At 55.5% G+C, this 9,206-nt stretch overlaps 2 protein-coding genes and 1 pseudogene across 2 annotated transcripts in view; 2 read left to right on the forward strand and 1 right to left on the reverse strand.

Annotated features, from left to right (window-relative positions):
- CNTNAP1 (contactin associated protein 1) overlaps nt 1–8,384 on the reverse strand; it is a 14,683-nt gene extending 6,299 nt beyond the window's left edge. Inside the window, 15 exon segments of the mRNA XM_015599281.2 lie at nt 2–70; nt 158–314; nt 516–719; nt 1,086–1,205; nt 1,355–1,461; nt 1,922–2,093; nt 2,352–2,501; nt 3,032–3,293; nt 3,932–4,075; nt 4,807–4,991; nt 5,546–5,749; nt 5,831–5,978; nt 6,431–6,624; nt 6,719–6,820; nt 7,653–8,384. Of these exon segments, the coding sequence (XP_015454767.1) occupies nt 2–70; nt 158–314; nt 516–719; nt 1,086–1,205; nt 1,355–1,461; nt 1,922–2,093; nt 2,352–2,501; nt 3,032–3,293; nt 3,932–4,075; nt 4,807–4,991; nt 5,546–5,749; nt 5,831–5,978; nt 6,431–6,624; nt 6,719–6,820; nt 7,653–7,716 (2,282 nt within the window). The 5' untranslated portion in view covers nt 7,717–8,384.
- LOC112473327 lies at nt 4,494–4,614 on the forward strand (annotated as a pseudogene).
- Nucleotides 8,385–8,535: 151 nt separating the features above from the next.
- CCR10 (C-C motif chemokine receptor 10) overlaps nt 8,536–9,206 on the forward strand; it is a 2,094-nt gene continuing 1,423 nt past the window's right edge. The window contains exon 1 of the mRNA XM_006924585.2: nt 8,536–8,559. Coding sequence (XP_006924647.1) covers nt 8,536–8,559 — 24 coding nt within the window. The remainder of the gene's footprint in view (nt 8,560–9,206) is intronic.

Here is a 9,206-nt window from a genome sequence, read left to right on the forward strand (position 1 = left end):
CGTATCCCCCACCACCACCTGAGTAACAGGCAAATGGTCCACAAAGGTCAGCAGTCCTTTGTCAGTTCTCCTGTGGGGGCAAGATGCAGTGGCTCAGCCCCTGCCACTCACCTGCCCCAGAATCCTGAAAGCCCTGTTGCTTTGCCCACCCCCTCACCACTGGGGCTGGTCAGCATCACAGTTACAGTGCAGAGCGGGGTCCACGCAGCTCCGGTCCAGACCACAGGCACAGCGCTGGATCCCAGGCTGCGAGCCTCCCCAGTAGAAGTGCTGTTCCTCATTTCGGCCAATCCAAAAGCTGTAAGGGTAGCCTCCTGGAGAAGAGGTGCAGGAAGTTTGCAGGCCCTATCCCTCCATTAGTCTCTGGGCTCCCCTCTCACCCTTCTAAGCGGCCCAGACCCTTGCTTGAATCTTCTAGCCCAGGGCTCAGCTGAACTGTCTGGTTTTCTTCTCCCAGGCCCACACTGGCCTCTCCTCCAGCTCTCCACCTCGCCCTCCCTGATCCCAGCCCCAACCTGCAGTGTTGAGCAGCCGGGAATTGTAACAGGAGAACTCGATCCACTGTTCACAGTGCTGTGAAGCATTGGCCAGGGCGCTGACTTCCTCCCAGGAAGCATTCCAGTACTGGACAGCCCCCAAGAATGGCCGTTCCATGCTAGAACCCGTCACTCGAGTTGTCCACAGCCTGTCATGACGCACAACTGTCCATGCCCGGTTCTCTGGTGGAGGGGATGGGACAGAACTCTGGCTGGAGATGGGCATTTTCTACCCATCTCCCTGCCCACCTCTACCACTACTGCTGCAACTCAGAGCCAGTAAATGTGGCCAGCAGCTCCATTCCAGCTCAGCTCTGGGCCCTCAACATTGTAGGCTGGAAACGAGACAGCTGGAATGCATCAGGAAGCTGGAATTTATCTGCAAGGCTAGATTACAAATTCCTGAGTGTCCCTTGTCCCCTCTGATCTCCTTTACCCCCAACACAGTTAAATCTTCCTGGCCCCTGCCTACTCTTCAGTCTTTCCCTGTTTCTCCCACACCTCCACATAGCCTTGTCAGCTGCCCCTTCATCCATCAGAGCCACTTACCTCGGATATCACAGTACACTACAAATGGCTTCAGGGGGCCACTGCCATCAGGATCAATGGTGAAGTTTCCAGAAGTTTTCCCACTGAGTCGATAAGCCTCACAGGATTCCTTATATAAAGCTGGTAGGCGGCAGGGTGGGGAAAAGGCAATTATGGGGTCAGAGGACTAGGAGGGCCAGCCCCACCATCTTTAGCAACTTCATGATCCCCAGCAACCTTCTCCTGACCTCCCCTGTCCATGACTCTCTCCCACATCCCAGCTGGCTTACGTTGGTGGCAGGTCTCCCCCTTGTAGCCTGTCAGTTCGCAGTAGCAGATGAAGTCATCCCAAGACTGGTAGCAGCGTCCATCATGCTCACACATGTTAGGGCTACACCTAGAGAAGGAGGCCAACACCAAGGGAAGGAGCTTGAGAGTGGAGTCTGATCCTACAGGCTCCACTCCCAGCTCTTGAAAGTACCAGAACCCAGTGAGACACACCTCACCTAACGAGCCAGGCATGAGCCTAAATGCTGGGGCATGATGCAGGCCTCAGAGCTCAAGTACTACTGTTTCCCTTTCCCCAAAAGAACAAACAATGCCTTATCACCCCCACCCCCAAATAAAACCCTCTAGACCAAAAAAATAGATGCTTCATTTTAATTCTGAGCATGTGTCACTTTAAGTGAAGAAACAGGAGGTGAGAGGTCAAGGAAGAATCATCTCCCAAGTGCTGGAGAGTGAGAAGCTGGGACCAGGAGAAGGGAGATTATTGAGAAAGTCTGCTCTTACTAGGAGACCATGGAAGAGGGCTTTGGAGAGCGTCACCTCTTGTTGGGAGAGGGGCTTCTAGATACCTATCAGTGATGCCACATGTGTCAAAGAGGACCTCAGCATAGTATCCAAGCCGCCGGCCCTCCACTAGAGTCAGGTTGACCAGTTGACCATCCACTTTGAACAGCTCCATGCAGCCATGGAATGCTGTCTGGTTGGAGTGGCAGCCTGATCGACTGGCTGGCTTGGGACAACCTGGAGAAACCATCCCTGTGAGGTCCTCCCCATGAGAGACCCCAGAGACCCTCCCCCAGGGAGATGCCAAGGGAGAGCCAGACATGAAGGAGAAAAGGGGGCCAATAGACAACAGCACTGACCATCGAGATCCCAAGGCCCCAGAGGGGAAAGAAGGATTTATCTCTACAAAGTTCTCCATGCAGCCTCATCTGGGTGGACTGAGGTGAAGACTTGCCACCCAGGAAACGGGATCTGGCCAAGTTGGTCCCCACTTACCCCCAAAGAAGTATGAGGTCCCTGTACGGATCAGCAGTGGGTATGAGACCCTGACCTCAGCCCCTTCCACATCATCAATGCTGATGACTGCATGGTTTTCCTGTGCCGCAAAATTCACCTCATGCCAAAAGCCATCATTCAGGCGGTACCCTGGACAGAAAAGAAGGTTGCTGTGGGTGGGGAAAGCACCACATTCTAGAAGAAATATGTCTTGCCCGGGGAAGGAACACCCCCCGACTCTGTGTCCCAACAGCAGCCTATATGCCCCCCCCCGCCCCATTGTTACACTTATCACACTGGTGAGAGCTTCGAATGTCTCTCTTCACTATCCATAACCCCAGCAGCTGATATAGAGTCCGCAAAGTCATAAATGAATAACGAACACCTCCAGAGACCCTTTGGAACTGGAGAATACCAGGACTCTCAGCCTTCCTGCTTCTCCCAGCACTCTTAGCCCCTCAGATCTGCCCCCAGCCCCAGCTGCCTCCACCCACTCCCACTTTTTCCCAGGGCCCTGGGACCTCCTGCTCTGCTCCCTTCACTCCCTCACCCACTCCAGTATGCAAAGGTCCAGGTCCAGGCCTACAACCTCCCCTCCTCTTCTCTGCCCTTTTCTGGGCTACTAGTGCCTTCCACCTGCGGCCAGTCCCCGCCTCCTGCTCCCTCCCTCCACTATTCACCAGCGGCAAACTGGAGCTTCTTTCGGCCAGTCTGCGCAATGGACACGTTGACCTGCCCTTCGCTGAGCATCAGCTCCACATGGCCCAGCCCGTCCCCCAGGCTGGAGTAAAGTAGCAGGCCGGTGAGGTCCCAGGTGCGGAAGCGAAAGGAGACTGCGAGGCGGCCGCGGCGCGGGAAGCCAGGCACTTGCACGAAGTTGTGAGGACCTCCGAAGTTGACCGGGTGAGGAACCGGATCCAGACAGCGGAATGCCACCTTACCCTGGAGGCGAAAGTGAGGCTCCACCAATAAGCGAGCCATGCCCCCCAGCCCGCCTCTGCCCATTTTCATACAGGTGTAAGATCTTTATCAAGGCACTCCCTCGGCGTGGGGGCGTGGCGGTAAGACCTCCAACCCTGACCATTCCCACCCTCCAGAAACATGTCCGGCTGTAGCGGGCGTCTCGGCTGGCTCGCTATCACTGATCTACACTGTCTCCAGGGCGACTGCCTCCATTCCTTTCTTCCAGCGTCCAGAGACGATTTCCCGTCGACTACCGGGCAGAGGCCCTAGACTGCGGCTCCTGAGCGGGTGAGATGAGCACACCAAAACTACCCTAGATTCAAGTCCCTACTAAGCCACAGCGCAACTGCGTGCCCTCTGGCCAAGCCACTCCCGGCCTCTGCACCTTATTTTCCTCATCTATTAATTCAGGAGGTGGTTGAACCGGACCATAGCTTCTTAACTGGGAGGTAGAGGGGTGGTCTTTGCACCTCCTGTTAGTCGGTGATGCCCCCCACTTGAGCATCTGGCTGGGGAGAGAGAGGTCCTCGGCTTTTGTCAAAATCTCTTCCCGCTCCACCTCTTTGCTTTTCGAGCGACTTTGATGTCCCGTCCTCCCAGATCCCCTAGCCACTAGCCTCGAAGGTGATCCGTGAATGGCGCCTCACGGCCAGGTCTGCGATGTTGACACGGTTGAAGATTACATTTTCTATGCAGCCGCGGAAATTATGTCGATAGGCGAGGTTCTTACGTGCCGCGCCCACCAGACCCCCGATGAACATCTGCGGGGATAGGGGGGTTGGGGAGTGAGGTTCCCTGGGTGCGGGAGCCTGCACACCTTTCTCGCATTCCTGGCCATAAAGCTTTATAAAAGACTTGAAACACACATTTCCTTGGTATCGGTATTAAAGCCGGAAGCTCACTGGGCCTTCCTTGGCTTGGGTTCTAACCTGACTCCACCACAAATTGGCTGCAGGCCCTTGGGTAAGTCAATAAGCCTTTCTAGGATTATTTATCTGCAGATCAGGGCCAGGGTCTTTACCAACTCCACAGTTAGGCAATCCAAGGGGGCAATATTGTCATCTTGCCTGATCTCCAAAATCCAGATTTCCAGACCCCATTTCGGGAGTTCTGGGGTGGTGCCCAGAAATCTGCATGCTAACAGCAACAACGATGCCACAACAAAATTCAAGGCCTTTCTTCTATGGCCATGCCACCCTGAACGTGTGCCTGCTCTCGTCTGATTTCGGAAGCTAAGCAGGGTCGGGCCTGGTTAATACTTGGATGGGAGACCACCTAGGAAGACCAGGTGCTGTAGGTGTTTTAAAACAAAAACAAAAACAAAACAAACAAAAAACCAGGCCTTTCTATGAGCCACAAGTTTGCCAAGAGCTGCCTAGGATATTCAGGAATCAGAAAACAAGGTCTTACCTCTGCTGGAGAGAAATGCTGTCCACCACTGACTCACCTAGCACCCCACTCAACCAAATGGTGCATCCCCAGCTCCACTCACCTCCGTGTCCAGGTTCAGTTTCTCAAAGTCGCCATTGAGAATGAAACGCTGCACGTAGCCATCCAGGGTGAGATTCGCTTGGCGGCCAAATCGGTCCACACGCACATAATGCCAGTGCTGATCGTTGAGGACACCGCCAGCACTCACCGTGGTGTGACCAGGCCTTGGCTGGATGGGGCTGCTGCCTGAGGGCGGGGTGGGGCAGAGTCAGCCCAGGAACCTGGAGAACCCCAGCCAGCTCTAACCCCCAGGCAGAGCAGCAGTGGCAGCAGCCAGGGAGAGTGGGCATATAGAGATTGGGCCACTGAGAGCCTGGTCCTTGGTGAGGATGTGACTTAGGGTAAGTCATTTAACCTCTCTGAGCCTCTGTTTTCCTATCAGTAAAACTTGAGGCATGATAGCTGCTTTACATCATCATGTGGATTTTATGAAGAGCTAATGCGATACCAAATAACTCTTCTGGGGTCTGTGTAGATAACGACTTTACAAGGAGGAGACTGAGACTGGGAAAGTGTCTTGTCCAAGGTCGCACCACTGGTAGGTAGTGGAGCTGAGACAGGAATCCAGTTCTCCTGACTAGGAATCCAGTGTTTTGCTAGCACTAAAATCTACACAAAAAAGGCGGGTTGGTCCAATTAGGAGGGGAAACATCGGAAGTGCGCAAGGCTTCGCGGAGGAGGTGCACCGAGGGGTGAGGCGGGAGTGCCTCAAGGGTCACACCCAGGGTCGCTGAGCTCACCCAGGCTCATGTGCAGCAGCAAGTGCGCCCCCTGCAGCTCTAGTGTCACGTAGTCGCCCTGGGCTCCCTCGGCGTGCAGCAGGAGCCCATCTTTCTCTTCGGTCTTGAAGCTGAAGGCGAACACGTCCCACAGGCTCCGGCTGACCCCTCGCGGGAAGCGGTACGAGATGGCATCATCGCCGTCGAAGTAGAGCACGTCCGACTCTGCGCGAACGACCGTAGGTGAGCCAGGGGACCGGGAGACTGTTCATCTCCAGGCCCCCGCCACGACCTCCGCATCCTTACTGTAAGGGCAGCCGTAGAGGCCGAGCCTCAGGCCGATCTTGCCGCGCGGGTTCCAAGCCAAGGGCACGATGCGGATGTAGCGCGCCGTGAAGTGGTAGTGCAGGTCGTGGCGCACCACTGCCGACTCATTCACGTTACCGAAGAAGGTCTGAGGGGGAAGGGAAGAGGAGTGACAAGGTCCCCACCCTCTGCTTGTTTCCCCCACAGCCACCCGGTCCACAGTTGTCACAGCCAGCCAATCTCAACTTCCGGAAAGCAAACACTCCTTGATCTCCCCTGCCTTCATGGCTTTATGTAAACACAGTCCCCAGCTTAGTGTCCTCTCCCAATATCCTATTATTTCCTCAAAGCTCAACTCCGGTGTCACCTCCTTCAAGAAGCTCTCCCAGATTTTACCCTAAAGTACGTTAAACCCTGTCATCCAGGAATGTCTTGCACACACGGTGAGCTGACAATCCCTCTGGGCTGAGTCCCCGGAGCGGAAGGCACTGCTCATCTGTGCCCTCACCACCGCCTCCTTCCTTTCCCCAAAAGCTAGCGCCCAGCCCAGGTCACAGAGCTGAGGAGGTTCCCCAAGTGGTACTTAGGGGCCTGGAGTACCGCGTTGTGCCCTTGCTGGTAGAACGGCGTCCAGCTGTCCACTCGGTCACCGTAGAGCAGCATGTAACGTGTGACCCAGTCCCACGAGTTAAAGGAGCCCTGTGTAGCCACAGCCCGGATCCGATGCTTCTTCATTAAGTCGATCTGGAGCCAGGGATTTGGGTCCCCAATCCGGGGAGACCATCCACTTATGCCTATAGAAGAGGCAAGGGCTTTCACCACTGGCTCTCCCTTTACTCCCAAGCTCTCCAGAGTCCTTCACACCACAATGAAGCACCTGACGCTCACCGTGCAGCCGAGCAAAGCGTGGTGTAGTGAAGAGTCCATAATAGGAGGAGGCACCCAGGGAGCGTGCATACAGGGGACCAACCAGCTCCTCATCGCAGCCGTCTGGATTGAGGGAATGGACATGTTAGTCAGGGCGGCCCCTCCCAGGTCTTTCCGAAGGCCAGGCATACTGAGCAAATGGATCTCCTCCTTCTTGGTCCTCCAGCCGCTAACCTAGCCCTAACTTAAGCCATCTACTCAACCCGGGCTGCACACTCAGGGGAAGCTGCTTTCTCCTTCTGGGGAAGCCCCTAGGCCAGACCCTCCCTAGCCCTGTTCCTGCCCTGGTACCAACCCAGCTCAGTACTCCCCAAAACATGATCAGCTTCTTCTGGAATTTGAGTCAGCCCAAGACACCAATCTAGCCCTAGCCTGAGCATCAATCTCACTCATTAGCACCCTGAACCTATACCAACCCCAAATCCAGGCCTTGGTCCCAAACCCAGCTAGTTCTGGTACCATCGCCAGCAACATATCTAACCTTAGTATCAATCGGGGGCACCAACTCCTGCTTGGATCCCAGCCCCAAACCCTAGCCCCTGGGCCAGTTCCAAGCCCTACCTCGGGCCCCCGCCAAACCTTAACCCTAGCCCCAATCACCAATAACACCCTTATCCTCAACTCTCAAATCCAGGCACAAGCTCCCGTTTGGATCTCTGTCCCACATCCCGGCGGAGACCGACTCTATCCTCGACCACGAGCCCAGCCCCAGCCGGAGCCCGCACGCCAGCCTGCATTGCGGAGCGCGGAGGAGAGGCAGGAAAGGATGACAGAGCGAGCGCGCGCCGGCCTGGAAGGGACCCGCGACCACCTAGCCGCAATGCGGTGCGGGACCCGCCCTGCAGGCTTTGGGCTCCTAGGCCCAACCCTGCCGGCTTCCAAGCCCGGCACTCACAGTAGCCCCAGCCCTGGGCTCCTGAGACCGCGGCGAGCAAGGTGCAGAAGAGCCGGAGAAGCATTCTGCAGGGCTGAAGAGTCTCGGCGGCCGCCTCCCAGTGCCCTGCTCAGGCTAAGGCTCCACCAGTTTCACCGCCGGCTCCCAGCTCTCCTGGGGTTCGCAGCGGATCGCTGTCTCTCCTCCTTACCCACCCCTCCCTCTTTCCTCTCTCCCCCAACCCTTCTCCCCCCAGCCCCCTCGCTGTCGTTCCTGGTTCTCCGCTGTTCTCTCTCTCCTCTCCTTTCCGCCCTCTCTCCTCTCACCTCCCCCCTCCCCAGCCTCTCTCTCCTGACACGCGCCGTTTTCCCGGACCCCGCGCAAGCGCGAGCCTCAGCTCTGCTGCGAAAGGGTGGGGGTAGAGAACCTCCAGCCACCGGGAAATACCCTGAATAACCCGAGGCTGGCAGAGACTGTGGTCTCAGGGGTGGGGGAAAGGAGGTCCTGAAAAACCCAAAAGCCTGGAGAAGGGGAGAAGAGCAAGTAAAAGATTCTAACATTTTCTGAAGGCAAATTATGCTCCAGGCACCCTTGCTAGGCACCCTCATAACCCTGTGAATTCAGCATTTTTACCTTACCCCACTTTGCAGATGAAAAATCTGAGGCTCAGAGAGATCAAACGAACTTACTCAAGATCACACAGGTAGCTAGCAAATAAGGATATTCCAAAAACCTCTTTCTACTGGCAGGGTAAAGTGAAATTAGGGGTGGAGGTAGATAAAGAGGGCCCACAGACCCTAATCCCCACCGCCTTCTTGGCCCCTCTCCCCGCCCCTTCCTTCCTGTACCACTAATTTAACTTCTCTCCCCAGTGGCTATACCTCAGAAACCGGTGTAGCCAGAGATGGGGACTGAGCCCGCAGAGCAGGTGGGCGTGGGGACAGGGGGGAAGAATTACAGAGAGGGAGGGTAAAGTGAAGGGATGGGATTCCACATCTGGCAATAGGCCTCTTCTGTGCTATAACCCGTCCAGGATGCCTGTAGCCATTTGGGTCTGGGGCCCTCCATGTAAATGGGGCTGGTTATGTGAGGCTGGGATTGAGGGATGGGACTGGGGATGAGGGGGAGGGCAAGCTGAACATAGAGGTCCAAGGTCTTAACCAAAAACCTGAGCCCCAGTTCTTGAGACGGGCTTGTCATGAGTTGTTCAGTGCACCTGTACTGGACGTAGAGGTGGGGTGCGGAGCGGAAAAGGGAAAGGAGATCTGTGGTTTGGCCACCAGTTCTGAGGCAAAGCCTGCATGTGGGAGTTCTTCCAGGAGAGGGCGCTGCAAGCAGAACTGAAGCTCCAACATTTATTAATACAGACCCTTGGCCTATGAAGAGCACAGATACTTCATATCCATTATCTTTCTATTTCAAACAACACTGCCATGTGGGCTGGTTACAATTTCTAATCTTGACATTATATATTAGGCTCTATCCGAGATCCAGATAGAGCAAGTGGCTTGTTCAAGGTCACCCAAAAAGCTGGATGCAGAGTCAGGAGTACAAGGGAAGTCAAGGCCTGTTGAG

The sequence above is a fragment of the Pteropus alecto genome, unplaced genomic scaffold (genome assembly GCF_000325575.1).
Source record: "Pteropus alecto unplaced genomic scaffold, ASM32557v1 scaffold98, whole genome shotgun sequence".
Lineage (NCBI taxonomy): Eukaryota > Metazoa > Chordata > Mammalia > Chiroptera > Pteropodidae > Pteropus > Pteropus alecto.